This window comes from Erythrolamprus reginae, chromosome 4 (genome assembly GCF_031021105.1).
Source record: "Erythrolamprus reginae isolate rEryReg1 chromosome 4, rEryReg1.hap1, whole genome shotgun sequence".
In the NCBI taxonomy this organism is placed as follows: domain Eukaryota; kingdom Metazoa; phylum Chordata; class Lepidosauria; order Squamata; family Dipsadidae; genus Erythrolamprus; species Erythrolamprus reginae.
Genome location: NC_091953.1, coordinates 79,884,088 through 79,900,228, shown reverse-complemented (window position 1 = coordinate 79,900,228; position 16,141 = coordinate 79,884,088). Strand labels below are relative to the sequence as shown.

The following is a 16,141-nucleotide window of genomic DNA, read 5'->3' as shown; positions in this document are numbered from 1 at the left end:
CCCGGAGAAGGCCCACTCTGTGGGACCTAATCGGTCGCTGGGATTCGTGCGGCAGGAGGCGGTCTTGGAGATATTCTGGTCCAATGCCATGAAGGGCTTTAAAGGTCATAACCAACACTTTGAATTGTGACCGGAAATTGATCGGCAGCCAATGCAGACTGCGGAGTGATGGTGAAACATGGGCATACCTAGGTAAGCCCATGACTGCTCTCGCAGCTGCATTTTACACGATCTGAAGTTTCCGAACACTTTTCAAAGGTAGCCCCATGTAGAGAGCATTACAGTAGTCGAACCTCGAGGTGATGAGGGCATGAGTGACTGTGAGCAATGAGTCCCGGTCCAGATAGGGCCGCAACTGGTGCACCAGGCGAACCTGGGCAAACGCCCCCCTCCCCACAGCTGAGAGATGGTTTTCTAATGTGAGCTGTGGATTGAGGAGGATGCCCAAGTTGCGGACCCTCTCTGAGGGGGTCAATAATTCCCCCCCCAGGGTAATGGACGGACAGGTGGGAGGCAAAACCCACAGCCACTCCGTCTTATCCGGGTTGAGTTTGAGTCTGTTGACACCCATCCAGGCCCCAATCCAGTCTGTTGACACCCATCCAGGCCCCAACAGCCTCCAGGCACCGGCACATCACTTCCACCGCTTCGTTGACTGGGCATGGGGTGGAGATGTAAAGCTGGGTATCATCAGCATATTGATGATACCTCACCCCATGTCCTTGGATGATCTCACCAAGCGGTTTCATGTAGATGTTGAATAGTAGGGGGGAGAGGACCGACCCCTGAGGCACCCCACAAGGGAGAGACCTCAGAGCCGACCGCTGACCCCCCACTAACACCGACTGCGACCGGCCAGAGAGGTAGGAGGAGAACCACTGAAGAACAGTGCCTCCCACCCCCAACCCCTCCAGCCGGTGCAGAAGGATACCATGGTCGATGGTATCGAAAGCCGCTGAGAGGTCAAGGAGCACCAGGACAGAGGATAAACCTCTGTCCCGGGCCCGCCAGAGATCATCCATCAACGCGACCAAAGCGGTTTCCATGCTGTAACCGGGCCTGAAACCTGACTGCTGGGGACCTAGATAATCGGCTTCTTCCAAGGATCGCTGGAGCTGGAGTGCCACCACCTTCTCAACAACCTTCCCCATAAAGGGAAGGTTGGAGACTGGATGATAATTATTAAGTACGGCTGGGTCCAGGGAAGGCTTCTTGAGGAGGGGGCGCACGAGCGCTTCTTTATAGAGTGTTGGAAAAACTCCCCTCCCCAAGGAACTGTTGGTAATCTCCTGGGCCCAGCTCCGTGTCACCTCCCTGCTGGCCGAGACCAACCAGGAGGGACACGGATCCAGTAAGCAGGTGGTGGAACTCACAGCTCCAATGGCCTTGTCCACTTCATCAGGTGTCACCAGATCAAACTCTTCCCAGACAGGTGGACAAGTATGTGCCCCAGTCACCTCGACTGACTCGTTGTCAGTCGACTCTGTTTTACAATTGGAGTCGAGGTCGGCCCGAATCTGAGCGACTTTATCAGCGAAAAACGTGTTAAAATCCTCGGCACTACTCTGCAAGGGCTCCCCAACTCCCCCCTGGTTAAGAAGGGAGCGGGTCACCCTAAACAGAGCAGCCGGGCGGGATTCCGCTGATGCAATCAAGGCGGCATGGTACGCGCATCTTGCCGCCTTGAGCGCCACTTTGTAAGTCTTAATAAAAGCTCTTACAAGTGTTCAATCAGATTCAGACCTACTCTTCCTCCATCGCTTCCCTAGACGTCTCTTTTGGCGTTTCAACTCCCGGAGCTCCTTGTTGAACCATGGGGCTCTATGGGGTCTAGCACCACGGAGAGGTCGCAAAGGCGCAATCCGGTCAAGAGCCTCCGCAGCAGCCCTGTTCCAGGCCTCTGCAAGAGACTCCGCCGAACTGTGGATGAGTACCTCTGGAATAACCCCAAGCACCGTCTGAAAGCCCTCTGGGTCCATCAGGCGTCTGGGGCGGAACATCTTCATTGGTTCCGCCTCCCTGCGGGGAAGGATTGGAGCCAGGAAGTCAAGCCATAGTAGAAAATGGTCTGACCATGACAAAGGCAACACTTCTAAGCCCCTTAGTCTCAGACCATTACTCAATTGCTCGGAAAGGAATACCATGTCAGGTGCGTGCCCTCCCTCGTGAGTCGGACCCTGTACTACTTGGGTCAGGTCCATGGCTGTCATGGTGGCCATGAACTCCTGTGCCAACCCAGAGGTTTCGCCGAGTGATGGCAGGTTGAAGTCCCCCAGGACAATGAGTCCGGGGAACTCCACCGCCAACCCGGCTACCTCCTCGAGCAGCACAGGCAGGGCTTTTGACATGCAGCTGGGAGGCAGGTACATGAGAAATAAGCCCACCTGAACCCCTAAGTCCAACTTCAGCAAGAGAGACTCGCAACCCGCAATTTCCGGAGCAATGAGTCTACGCAGGCAAAGGCTCTCCCTGGCTATAATAGCCACTCCTCCCCCCCTTCCCTGGGGTCGAGGTTGATGCCATATCTGAAACCCGGCTGGGCAGATTTCAGAGAGAGGAACACCTCCCTCTGGGCCCAGCCAGGTTTCAGTAATACATGCCAGGTCGGCCTCCTCATCCAGGATCAAATCCCGGATGAGGAGAGCTTTATTTACCACCGACCTGGCATTAAGCAGCAGCAACCTGAGCCCAGGGCCAGAGTTATACTCATCACCAGTACCCAAGATTGGGCTCACAGAGCCAGAACAAGGGACCGTTATTAAGCAACGATCCCTCGTTCCCCTGGAACGGCTAACTCTGTGGCCATCACCATATCTGCCTCTCCCCAGCAACACTGGAATATTCCGACCCTCTGCCACCCCAGAGATCAGTGCCCCTTCCTCTCCTGTCTCCCGAGCGTCAGGTGGGCCAAATTTCTCATTCATACTATTATCAATCATCTCATACATACCATAACCCCACCCACCCCCACCAACCCAATCATACCAGTCATTCCATTCATACCCACAAGTATATTTATCCCAATCATCCATTAATTTAGAACTCCCAATTATATTAAAAATTGATTAAATTAATAACAATTTAAAATAGCAATTAATAGCAATTTAAAAACACTAAAAACACTAAAAAATAGTATCAAATAGAAAATATAAATTAATGAAGGGAACACAGCAGCACGAGGGAACCAAACTCCAGGTTGGCTGATGTCTTAGTCTTAAAGTGGCTTAAAGTGTCTTAAAGCCAATGTCTTAGTCTTAAAGTGCAATAATAGAATGGACTTCTCAGTGCTGGCAGCTGCCATTGGCCGGCACTCCAGGATCTGTCTCTTGCCTTATTTGGGATTATTCCAAGTTCTCTCCCTGTAACAGTCCCAATAATTGCTGGTCGTCCCAGTCTCCCCCCAAGTGCTAATAGTCCTATTGGGCGACATCTCCGAATCCCCACACCCTCCGTGGCTCCATACGACTCTCAAACCTCTTCTGAGCAGCCTCCACATGATCCCGGCAGAGGTGGTTCTGACACAGATGGTCCCCATAATGGTTGGTAATTCAGGTTCCACTGCCAGGCAGCATCCTCTTCGACGCCAGGTGCCCCCACCATTTGGCGTCCTGGCGTCTGAGGTCTGCCTTGTCCGGCAAGGTGTCTGATCTGATCCAGGCCACCTCCGCCAGAAGTCCCCTTTGGTTCTCAGCTGGGCTGGACTCCTCGGGTGACGCCCAGGTCGCAGCGGCTCTCACCCGCCCCCACGTTGAGTGTCTCAGATGTTCCTCGGCGTTTCTGGCGTCCTAGGATCTTAAATAGCTGCCAGCAGCCCCCTCCGGTTTCTCAGCTGGGCTGGACTCCTCGGGTGATGCCCAGGTCGCAGCGGCTCTCACCCGCCCCCACGCTGAGCGTCTCAGATGTTCCTCAGCGTTTCTGGCGTCTTAGGATCTTAAATAGCCGCCAGCAGCCCCCTCTGGTTTCTCAGCTGGGCTGGACTCCTCGGGTGACGCCCAGGTCGCAGCGGCTCTCACCTGCCCCCACGCTGAGCGTCTCAGATGTTCCTCGGCATTTCTGGCGTCTTAGGATCTTAAATAGCCGCCAGCAGCCCCCTCTGGTTTCTCAGCTGGGCTGGATTCCTCGGGTGACGCCCAGGTCGCAGCGGCTCTCACCCGCCCCCACGCTGAGCGTCTCAGATGTTCCTCGGTGTTTCTGGCATCTTAGAATCTTAAATAGCCACCAGCAGCCCCCTCTGGTTTCTCAGCTGGGCTGGACTCCTCGGGTGACGCCCAGGTCGCAGCAGCTCTCACCCGCCCCCACGCTGAGTGTCTCAGATGTTCCTCGGCGTTTCTGGCGTCTTAGAATCTTAAATAGCCGCCAGCAGTCCCCTCCGGTTTCTGAATGTGGATCTTCAAATACAAGTGTGTGAAGAATATTAAATTATATCTCTTCCAGTCATGAAGGGTGGAGTGTTAAGATATTTATGAACTGGGTGAGCCAATGGTAACAAGGTCAGCCAATGAATAGGCATAGAAACTAAGTCAGTCAATGGGAGCTAACCATTTCTGAGTCTATGCAGAGAATCAAAACTAAAAGCTTAAGCTTAAGGTTGGGGATGGCTGAATCAGTCATCTTTGTGTGCTTCTGATTTTGAATTTGTCAACAAACTTTAATACAACCATGACCTGTATTGGTTTGAGAAATAATGGTAGACTGCATTATAGCCTGAAGCTGTTTATTTAAGATCATCTGGAACAAGTTACAAGGTAATATAAAGTATCAGCAAGTGAAACAGTATCCAAAAAACAAGCGGCACAGCTAGCGAGTCCTTTTAAAAAGTTTTTTCCTTGGAAGCGCAGCTTTAACAGCCACTTGAATTTCCCGGATGGATTTTAACCAATCCGCGGCCGGTATGTAGATCAGGTTCATTTGCATACATAATACGCCTCCCCTCCTGGTCCTTTGCATAAGTGTCAGTCAGTCAACCAGGTGACATAGTCCTCAAATCGGATTGGTCGTCACGTTTCTCTCTCTGACCTGTGCAATTCAGTCGAGGCAGCGGCGGCGAAAGGGAGAGTTGGCTCTCACATGGCTCCGCGGAGCTCCATAGCCTGGCCTGTGTTGAGTCTCCCTGAGTTGAGCCTGCGGTACCTCCACCAATCTCCAGGAGTCCTTGGCTCCCCCGCTGGAATCTCTGGGAAGATCTGGTAGGTACTCCACTATGTCCTCAGGTACTTGGTTGTCCAAGAGGTGACACGGTTGCTTTGGGTTGCTCCCTGTGAGGAGCGAAGACCCAGAGTCCTCATTTAATGTCTGATTTTTTCCCTATCAGAAGTTGGCTGACTCTACTCATCTCCTGAGTTGGTCTATGTGCCTCCTCCACTCTCGACCATCATTTAACAGGACTTTGTATGATTTAAGGGCCTGTTTTCTCCACTATGCTGCCCATTTGCCAGGCTAACCCCCCATCAAAGTTTTTTGTGTAAACCGATTCTCCCACACCAAAACTCTGTTCTAGTTGTGTACATTCTTTCTGGTGGGTTGTAATATATGAGGGGTGTAGTCTGTCAAATTGTGACCTAAGTTTCCGCCCCATTAGAAATTCTGTGGGGCTTTTTATTTGTTATTGTGCTTGGCATGATGTGTTGTGTTAAGAGGAACTGGTCAATCCTTTCTTGCCAGTCCCCTGGTGCTGACTGGCTCAAGGCCTCTTTTGCCACTCTCACCATTCGTTCTACTTGTCCATTACTAGAAGGTGAAAAAGGTGAGACGTTATGCCTAGTTCTGCCAGGAACACCTCCATTTGTCATCATAGTAATAATAATAATAATAATAATAATAATAATAATAATAATAATAATAATAATTGCACAGATAGTTGTGGACCTCATCATGATGATTTCCAACCATTCTAAGTATGTATCCACCACTATTAGGAATGATTGGGAGTCTATGGGGACTGCAAAACCTATGTGGAATCTTGACCAAGGTCACCTGGGTGTTTCCCACTCTGCTGGGAATCTTTGGGGGACTTGCTCTTGTTTCCTGACATGGGTTGCATGTGGCCACCCATTGTTCAATGTCCCTGTCTATGCCTGGCCACCATAAGTGGCTCCTTGCTAGTCCTTTCATACGTACTATTCCTGAGTGGCCTTTGTTTAATGTGTCCATTACAGTGGTACCTCTACTTAAGAACTTAATTTGTTCCATGACCAGGTTCTTAAGTAGAAAAGTTTCTAAGTAGAAGCAATTTTTCCCATAGGAATCAATGTAAAAGCAAATAATGAGTGCAAATCTGTTAAAAAAGAAATAATAGCTCCAAATTTGGGTTGGAGGAGGAGGAGGAGGAGGAGGAAGAGGAGGAGGACAGTCACTGCCAAAGGAAGAAGGTAAGGTGAGTGGAATCAAAAAGATCCAAAACTTTAAGGCTTAAAAAAAAGAGGGACTCTGAGGTGGTGAGGAGGAGCACGCATCTGCCATAAACCTGGCATGAGGCTGCCTCCTATACACTGCACCAGAGACAGAAACTCAGGCGGGCAAGAGGGGGAAACTTCCCGCTCCTTTGACCAAAAGGCAGCTGCTTCTGCTGCTACCTGCTTCCTCTTCCTTCCCATGCTGAAAGGCTCCCCTCTCTTCTCGCTCGCTCGCATTGTAGCCAGTGCCTTTCCTTCATTGTGGTGAAGCTGAGTTGATCCGGCTGTGGCGAAGTGCCCCCTTTTGTCTTTCCACTCGCAGACGCTCTGGGAGGCAACCTCGCACCGGGTGTATGGGAGGCAGTGCAAAACAGTCACCACAGCAAAGTGGTTTATTCCCTCTCCAAGCACCCAGAGAAAATACTCTGTTTGCTCTGTGCTGCCCAGAGTGAAGGGAGCGTTTCTTTTCTCTGGGTGCTGGCCTCCTTAAATGTCACCGAAAGGCCCCTCTGGCAGCACAGAAAGGCCCAAGATGGCCAGGATTAAAGGGGGAATGGCAGGAAACTGGCCGGGCCTTCATACCGCTCTCAAATTTTCTGGTAAATTTTTCTGGGCTTGGGTTCTTAAGTATAAAATGGTTCTTAAGAAAAAAATCTTGAATACCTGGTTCTTATCTAGAAAAGTTCTTAAGTAGAGGCGTTCATAGGTAGAGATACCACTGTACTCTTTCTCTGAGGTTTGAGGGAATAACCACCCTGTACCCCCACAATATTCAGCCCTTTAACAATTCTAATTGTTTACTCTTGTATGGTTTGAGTTCCTCTGGGAGTATTTCCTCTGTCCATCCCGAGTATGTAATTTGCTAAGGTGTGAAGTGTCTTGTCACTTTGTGTTTCCTTAGCTACTTCCTCTGCTGTTACACTTGGGCAATCACCTAATTCTATTAACAATACATCTGCTGCTGGTGCAGGGTCATTAAGTATGTTAGTTTCCGGACAATGGCTCAAGGCATCAGCATGGCTGATCTCCACTACCACCCCGGTGTTTTGAGCTGTAGTTGTAGCCGGATAGGAAGATTGCCTACCTGGTCATTCTGGGGGACATAAAGACAGTTGTGGCTTTGTTCTCTGCAAATAGTTCTAATAGGGGCTTATGGTCTACAGAGAGGGGCAGCATACAAATCCAATAAATAAATAAATAAATAAATAAGTGAGTGAGTGAGTGAGTGAGTGAATGAATGAATGAATGAACGAACGAACGAACGAACGAACGAATGAATGAATGGTCAGTGATTAGCTCGAATGACTGTCCATACAAATAGTTGTCAATTTTTTTTAACCCCTTGCCCTGGCTGCTAATGCTTCTAATGCTAATGCAATCTGACTATATTTGCTCTCTGCAGATGATAATGTTCTTGAAAAGAAGGCTATAGGAGCCTCAGTACCGTCCAGAAATATGTGGCCCAAAACTGCACCCATTCCATAGGGGGGGGGGCATCGCAGGTTACCCTTGAGGGCAACTTTGCATTATATTGAATAACTATGCTATTAGAAAACAAAAGATTTTTTTATTGTCTGGAATGTGTCCTGTTCCTTGTTTCCCCATGTCCAGCTGGTTCCTTTCTGAAGCAATTTATGCAGGGGTTCTGCTGCCATGGCTTTCTGTTTTAAGAAAATTGAGTAGAAATTTAATAATCCTAAGAATGCCTGCAATTCTGTTTTGCTCTTGGGTTCTGGGGCATTTTTTATGGCTTTGACTTTCTCTTCTGTGGGGTGGATTCTTTTTCTGTCTATTTTGAAACCAAGGAATTCTATGCTGGGGACACCCCATGAGCATTTATCTGCTTAGCCCTTTTTCCTGAAACCTTTAAAAGACTTCCCTGATTCTGTGTGCGAGCTACTGTGTTTCCTCCAATATTAATACATCATCGAAGTAAGGTACTATGCCTGGATTCCATTTAATAGCCTTCCCATGAGGCTTTGAAAAATTCCAGGAGTTATGCTCACTCCAAATTAAAGACTGGTGCATTTAAAGGCTCCCCTTTGTGTGATAATAGTTTGGGCTTGGGCTGTATTTTCATCTATTGGGAGCTGCTGCAATGCCTGAGCTAAGTCTAGTTTGGCGAATATAGTCCCATTTCCCAGTGAGTGCAATAGGTGTTGGACTACTGGAATGGGCTAAGCATTATGCTGAAGCACCCTGTTTAGAGTCAGCATACACTCTCATGGAGCCATCGGGTTTAAATGGTGTCATGATGGGAGTTTCCCAGGGTGCATAATGTACAGGTACTAGGATTCCCTGGGCTATGAGTTTGTCCAACTGAGCGTCAAGCTACTGGGAGTAGTGGCAATGGTACCTTGCAAAGTTTTAGCCTTAATGGGGATATTGTTGAGTCTAGGTTGAATGAGATTGGAGGTCCTTTGTATTTACCCAATCCTGCAGAGAAAACTTCCAGGAATTCTTTAACAAAATTAATGTTGTCAGTTTTGTGTATTTTGTGAAGCCCAGTTACCTCAATACCCAGTGCTTCCATCCATTTCACCCCAGTAGTGTATGCTTAGCCCTGTCTACCACAATTAGGTAACGTTAATGCATAATTTTTGAAAGATGCAGCTACCCCAACTCGCCGCAATATTGGAATCCCATTCCCCCTGGAAGTCTTTTATGGTCAGTGTTACAGAGTCTAATTGGTCTCTCTGAATATTTGGCATATACAATTTAAGCTTGTGCCAGGGCATAATGCTGTATTTTGACTCTGTGTCCAGTTCCATTTTGCATGGCCAGCCATTTAAAAGTAAAGAAACTGACAGTTTGGAGTACTGGTTACCTCAGTTGGATTCCCAATCGACTCCTGATCTCCAGGGGTTTCCTCTCATGTAGCCAAGTGTGGGCCTGTTCTCTCTGCTCTGCCAGCTGTTCCAGTAGAGATGAGCGGCATGCCTCTGCGATGTGCCCCCATTTCCTGCAGCTGTGGCAGTTCGTATCTTGGAAAGGGCACTTGGCTCATGGATGATTGCCCTTGCATCCCGGGCACTTCATCTGTCTCATGGGGCCTCGCTGGAACTGGCCATGTACTACTCGTATCTGTAGGGATATGTTGTCCTCACGGCTGGAGTCTTCCTCTTCCACATCTGGGACCTCCGATGCCCAGTCGACTTCCTATTTCAGCATGTTGACCGAGGTAGATGTCTTTTTAAGCTCAGCTGCCGCAGCTTTGGATACTTCAGCTGCCTTTGCTGCTTTTAGGACATTTTGTAGAATGGCTTCCTCACCTATAAGGAGTTTGTTTCTTAGTGCAATGTTCTGCATTCCGAAGATTAGTCAATCAATCAGCATTTCTTAGGGCTCTTTAAACTTGCACTTAGGGAGGATGCCTCTGAGGGGAGTGATGAAGTCATTTCTGGACTCTCCATCATTTTGCTTTGTATGGAAAAATTGGTTGCGACTTATTCTTGCCGGGGTGGTAGGCTTAAAGTGTGCACCAACTTTGTCTGGAGTGTTGCCCAGGGCATCATGTTCACAGGATTCAAATCCGCCAGTGTTTGGGCCATATCATAAATGCTGGAACCGCAGTGGTTCAGGAATAGCGCTCACTTCCTCTTGTCAGCAGCATCGTGCAGGTTGCACGCTTGCAGGAAAATCCTGAACTTTGCCATGTATGTGGTCCATGTGGCCTTTTCTGGGTTGAAGAATTCAGGAGCTATGATTTCATTTCTTCAGTTTCTGTTCCTGTTGGTTCTAGACCTTCATCCCCAGTGTTTGGTTTGAGAAATAATGGTAGATGGTGTTGTAGTCTGAAGCTGTTTATTTAAGATTGGCTGGAACAGGTTACAAGGTAGTATAAAGTATCAGCAAGTGAAACAATATCCAAAAAGCAAACTTAAAAAAAAATAATTCCTTGGAGGCGCGGCTTTGACAGGCGCTTGAATTTCCCGGCCGCATTTCAACCAATCCGCGGCGGGTATGTAGATCAGGTTCATTTGCATTCATAACAGCCTGGATGACTGATAATCTCCATAGACATTTAATTGAGAGATTTATTTCGTGTTAACAGCTAAAAGAATGCTAATAGTGACGAGTTAATTTTCAAGGAGAATAAGGAAAAGTATCAGCACAAGTAATGTGTGCATGTATGTATATGATAGCGCTACTTAAACTTTAGAAACACATTGAATTGCTTTTTCACACAGAGCAAAGCATATTGGGAAAAAAGCATATTGTGATTCATTTTTTATGCTAATAAAAATATGTGAGACATTCCACAAATTGTTCCATCACAATAATTTAGCTGCATTTATAGAAAATTGAGAATTCCTAATTAGAATTAAAGCTCCAACCATGCATCTCTGCTCCATTTAAAGTAGTTATTTATAAGCAATAACACAAAATACCTTACCTGAATGCTTCTGACATTTGAAGTTCGTTGATTTGACATATTTAAGCAATAGAATTTTCACTGCAAAAAACCTAAAATCAATTAAGGAAACAAAAAATGATAGCAAAAACTTTATGGGTTATAATGGCATTCTATTAGCAAAGTTTTATTACCTGCAATTTAATCATGGTGCTTTCTGGTATGGTAACAATGAATTCATCAACTCAGATTATCTTTCAGACTCAAGTTTCAGAGTTACTAAGATACACCCACAGAATACTGCAAGGAACTTAAAACATCTGAAATTCATTACTGAATTTTTAATAGATCCAATGACTAATATCACTTTCACAACACAGTAGGAAAGGAGCACATGTTCCATCAAAGGCACAAGTTAATAACTATCCACATTTAATTGGATAAATTTACTATTTATTTCAATTCGCAAAACAGAATTGCAAAACCTTTATTTACAAAGCAGAGTTTTCTGGATGATGTCTAGGTTAATCTAAACAGCATAAACAAACTACTCAAAAGCAGTGAAGGGCTACCAATTTTTTTACTACCACACTGTGGGCGTGGCTTATGCAGGACACCCTGCATTTTCTTTTAACATCTTTCAATGCAGATTGGGTGCTCTGGAGTGGAGCTCCATTTTTGCTACCCCACTGTGTTCCCCCCCCATCCAAGTAGTAGCCCACCCCTGTTCAGAGGTCTATTAAGAAGGGATTTCAGAAAATAAAGACCATTAGAAATTACAAGAGCAGTGGTATTCTGTATGTTTAATACAGCTTCACATCTTACTGTGTCTATTGAAGTACAGGTTATCCTCAACTTGCAAAGGTTTGTTTAGTGACTGTTCAAAGATACAACGGCACTGAAAAAAGTTATTTACAAACATTTTTTCATACTTATGATCACTGCAGCATTCCAATGATTACATGATTTATATTTGGATGCTTGACAATTGACATTTATGACATTTGCAGTATCTTGGGGTCATGTGATGAACGTTTGCAACTTTTTGACAAGAAAACTCAATGGGGAAACCGAATTCACTTAACAACCATGTTACTAATTTAATAACAAATGCAAGCAAGAAAAATTGTAAAACAGGACAAAACTCACTTAACAAATTTCCCACTCAGCAACATAAATTTTGGGCACAATTGTGGTTATAGGTTGAGGACTACCTTCTGTGGCATGGGTTAAATATATTATGTTTTCCAGAAGCCAGTAGTTTATATGTATCCTTAAATTGGGTCTAAAAATAAATGATAAGAATAAAATATAATCAAAATGGAAATACCTCAGTGATACAATTGCATAGGATTATTTTAAACAGAGGCAAACTTTCTGACCTCACTGCTGCTTAAAAAATCAGGACAACAGAACATTGATGAGTAAAATAGACTATCTTCTTGGACTGCAATCCTGATCCTCTGTTTTACTTGCTTAATTTTATTTAGCAATAGAGATATTAAGGGTATTATGTCTTCAGATTTGACTGCCATGAACAGGAAAGAGGCTAATAGTTAATAGAAACAGATGCTACTTTCATATTTTCATGGAGATTTTTCCCCTTTCACCAAGCACTCTTGGAATCTCACCATATGTTAATATTTCACAGACATTGCAATGTTGTGGAAGAAAATGAACTATATCTGAAGTACCAAATTTTTTGCACTAGGGGTGAAGAACTTGTGCTACTTTTAAGGTTGACAAATTACAACTATTAGCAGCTTGGTCAATACAATTATAAAAAGGGTGTACAAGGCAGGAACATCGAGATTGATTCTTTTTACTGATTATCCCTCTAAACAAATTCCCAATTAGAAGTTCACAAGTTGCTTTAAGTCCCTGCTTTTCTCCAGGCATGGTCAGAAATAAAGGGATGCTGGTAATTTTAGTTCAGTGAAGAGAGGCTTCCATCTAGCTATTCTTCCATAAATCCCAGATCAGTGCAGGGTTGCAGTGATGGTTGTCCTTCTGAAACTCAGTCTGGGTGACCATCAGATTCTTGGTCACTTCTCTTATTCAGGCCATTCTCCCCAATTGCTCAGTTTGACTGGGTGACTAGCTCTTGGAAGAGTCCTGGTTGCACCAAATGTCCTCAGTTTGAAAATTATGGAGGCTCTGTGCTCTTAGGAACCTTCAGTACAGCAGAAATTTTATTGTAGCCTTCCCCAGATCTGCACCTTTGCAATAATCTGTGCCTTGCAATAATCCTGTCCCTAAGCTCTTCAGGCAATTCCTTTGACTTCATAGTTTTTGCTCTGCTATAGTATTCATTGTCAGGTGTGAGGCATTCTATAGAGGTGTATGTGCCCTTCCAAATCATGTCCAATCACATTAATTCACCACAGGTCAACTCCAATCAAGAGACAGAAACATGTCAGCAACAATCAAGACAAATGGGGGGCACTAGAGCTAAATTTCAGGTGCTGTTGCAAAGTGTCTGAATAGTTATACCAATGTGATATTTCAGTTCTTTCTTTTTAATAAATTTACAGACATTTCTAAAATTCTGTTTTTACTGTGTCATTTTGGAGTACTGAATGTAGATTAATGCGAAAAAAATGAATTTCAACAACTGTAGAATCAGGTACAGCGTAACAAAAGTGACAAATGTGAAGGGGTCTGAATACTTTCTGAATGCACTGTGCATAATATTATATATTTTCCACCCATTCCCCTGAAATCAGTAGAAAATTGCCAAGTTGTTTTTAGCAATTCCCACCAGATTTTGATGACATAATTTTTGGGAGCTCTAGGTCTTCCAAAAGACAGCTGTGGTTACTGGTTTGTCCCCTTCTGTTGAAGAACTTTGGAGAACCACTGACAATTAGGAGGATAATTTTCAACATTTTTCTTACATCTTTTAAGATATAAAACAGGTTGAGAAAATCCATAAATTATAGGTCACAGTGCAGTCTGATAATCAGTAATTGAATAATTTCAAATTTAAACAATATAAACAAACAATTTAACTAAATAACTGAAAAAGCCAGTCCTATCAGGCATAGAGACTTTGATCTCATGACTGAGTCATTTAGTAAATAAACATGGGAGGGGGAAGTTCTTCACTGTTCTGCCTTGTCTAAAAATAAACCTTGTGAGGAGTGCTGATGATATGCCGTTATTCAGCACCAAGCTACTTCAATTTGCTTGAATGAAGGGGAGATCTGCGTGATATCAATCTAATATCCATCTTTCCTATTCCTGCAACTCAAATGCAATTGAAAAGAAGCTGGAAATGACATTTTTCTCGTGATGACCTCCCCTTCTGTAACATGTATAAAACTGGTATGGATATTATGAAATTGATCTGTAAAGGCCAGATAGAAATTATGCTGAGTAGCAAGCTTACTCTGAAAGGAGGGGAAATACAATTCTATGCTGACATGATTGCTCAAGTGCAATTAATTTTGTGAAAGATCACTGTGATTCCAGAGTTAATGATAAGTGTTTTAGCAAGGAGAGAGAAATTAATATTTCTGGGATCAAACACTGAGTATTATAATTTTGCTTATTTGTACATGACTCTCCACAAAGCCACAGGAAGAAAAATAAACATGCATTTGGTTAGCTGTCACTAATTGTGCCCAGTAGGCTTTTATGAAAATCATACAAGAGCACATACATTTAGGAAACTGAAAAATCTCAGAACAACATTCTTTATTTTTAAAACTCTTGCATGTGTATTTAGTAATAATAGTTAGTGAAAAATATTAATGACCTGGTATAAAGAGAAACACATTCACAGCAACATAGCCCTTGTCCTTGTTCCCTAGTTATAAAGGTATTTCCCAATTCAACCTTTTATTTTTAAAAGCTGCATTCCTCCCTCCTCAACTCCCATTAAGTACCTGATTATTTATATCAGAAAAGTTCCAGCCTGTCAGAAGAGTGAATGCTACACCTCCCTTTGCTGCTGACTGAGACACCTTTGGTCAGCTGAGATCTTTCATATAAAATAGATGAAGTTCTTTGTGCAGTGGATACTCTAAAGGGAAAGGACCTCTGGGACTGGAATAGAGCAATGTTCAGAAGTCAAGTGTAATAGAGAATTCCTGTCATAGCTTGCAGTTGTCCTTTCTAAATATAGAATAATATTCATCATGTAACTTAATTCTGTCTTAGGGAACAGACCTCATGCAAATCTTCAGGCCACTTGTCAAGAAAAAAAAACATGGAAAATATGATTTAATAATAATAATAATAATTTATTAGATTTGTATGCCGCCCCTCTCCAGTATTATCTATTTAATAATAATAATAATAATAATAATAATAATAATAATAATAATTTATTAGCTTTGTATGCTGCCCCTCTCCGAGGACTCGGAGCGGCTCACAACAATAAAAAACATCATATACAAATCCAACATTAAAACAGTTTTTAAAAACCCCTATTAAAAACAGTCATACAACCCAAACATACCATACATAAAGTCAAGGCAGCTAAGGATATATCAATTCCTCCATGCCTGGTGACATAGATGCGTTTTCAAAACTTTGAGAAGGCAAGGAGGGTGGGGGCAGTCCTAATCTACAAGGGGAGCTGATTCCAGGGGCCGGGGCTGCCACAGAGAAGGCTCTTCCCCTGGGTTCCACCACATGGCATTGTTTCATCAACGGGACCTGGAGAAGGCCATCTCTGTGGGACCTAATCGGTCGCTGGGATTCGTGCGGCACCAGGCAGTCCCGGAGATATTCTGGTCCGATGCCATGTAGGCCTTTATAGGTCATAGCCAACACTTTGAATTGTGACTGGAAACTGATCGGCAGCCAGTGCAGGCTGCGGAGTGATGACAAAACATGGGCATATCTGGGAATGCCCATGATAGCTGTCACGGCCGCATTCTGCATGATCTGAAGTTTCCTAACACTCTTCAAAGGTAGCCCCATGTAGAGAGCATTGCAGTAGTCGAATCTTGAGGCGATGAGGGCATGAGCGACTGTGAGCAATGACTACCTGTCCAAATAAGGCCACAACTGGTGCATGAGGCGAACCTGGGCAAACACACTCCTCACCACAGCTGAAAGATGGTTCTCTAATGTGAGCTGTGGATCGAGGACACCCAAGTTGCAGACTCTCTCTGAGGGGGTCAATAATCCCCCCCCAAGGGTGATGGACGGACAGATGGAATTGTCCTTGGGAGGCAAAACCCACAGCCACTCCTTCTTATCAGGGTTGAGTTTGAGTCTGTTGACACCCATCCATATCCTAACAGCCTCCAGGCACTGGCACATCATTTCCACTGCTTCGCTGACTGGACATGGGGTGGAGAAGTAAAGCTGGGTATCATCCGCATACTGATAATACCTCACCCCATGCCCTTGGATGATCTCACCCAGCGGTTTCATGTAG

The 16,141-nt window shown here is 44.7% G+C and overlaps 1 protein-coding gene across 1 annotated transcript in view; it reads right to left on the bottom strand.

Annotated features, from left to right (window-relative positions):
• The window catches only part of SMPX (small muscle protein X-linked), a 74,932-nt gene that overhangs the window by 56,616 nt on the left and 2,175 nt on the right, over positions 1 to 16,141 (bottom strand). Inside the window, exon 2 of the mRNA XM_070750721.1 lies at positions 10,789 to 10,859. Within this exon, the coding sequence (XP_070606822.1) occupies positions 10,789 to 10,827 (39 nt within the window). The 5' untranslated portion in view covers positions 10,828 to 10,859. The remainder of the gene's footprint in view (positions 1 to 10,788; positions 10,860 to 16,141) is intronic.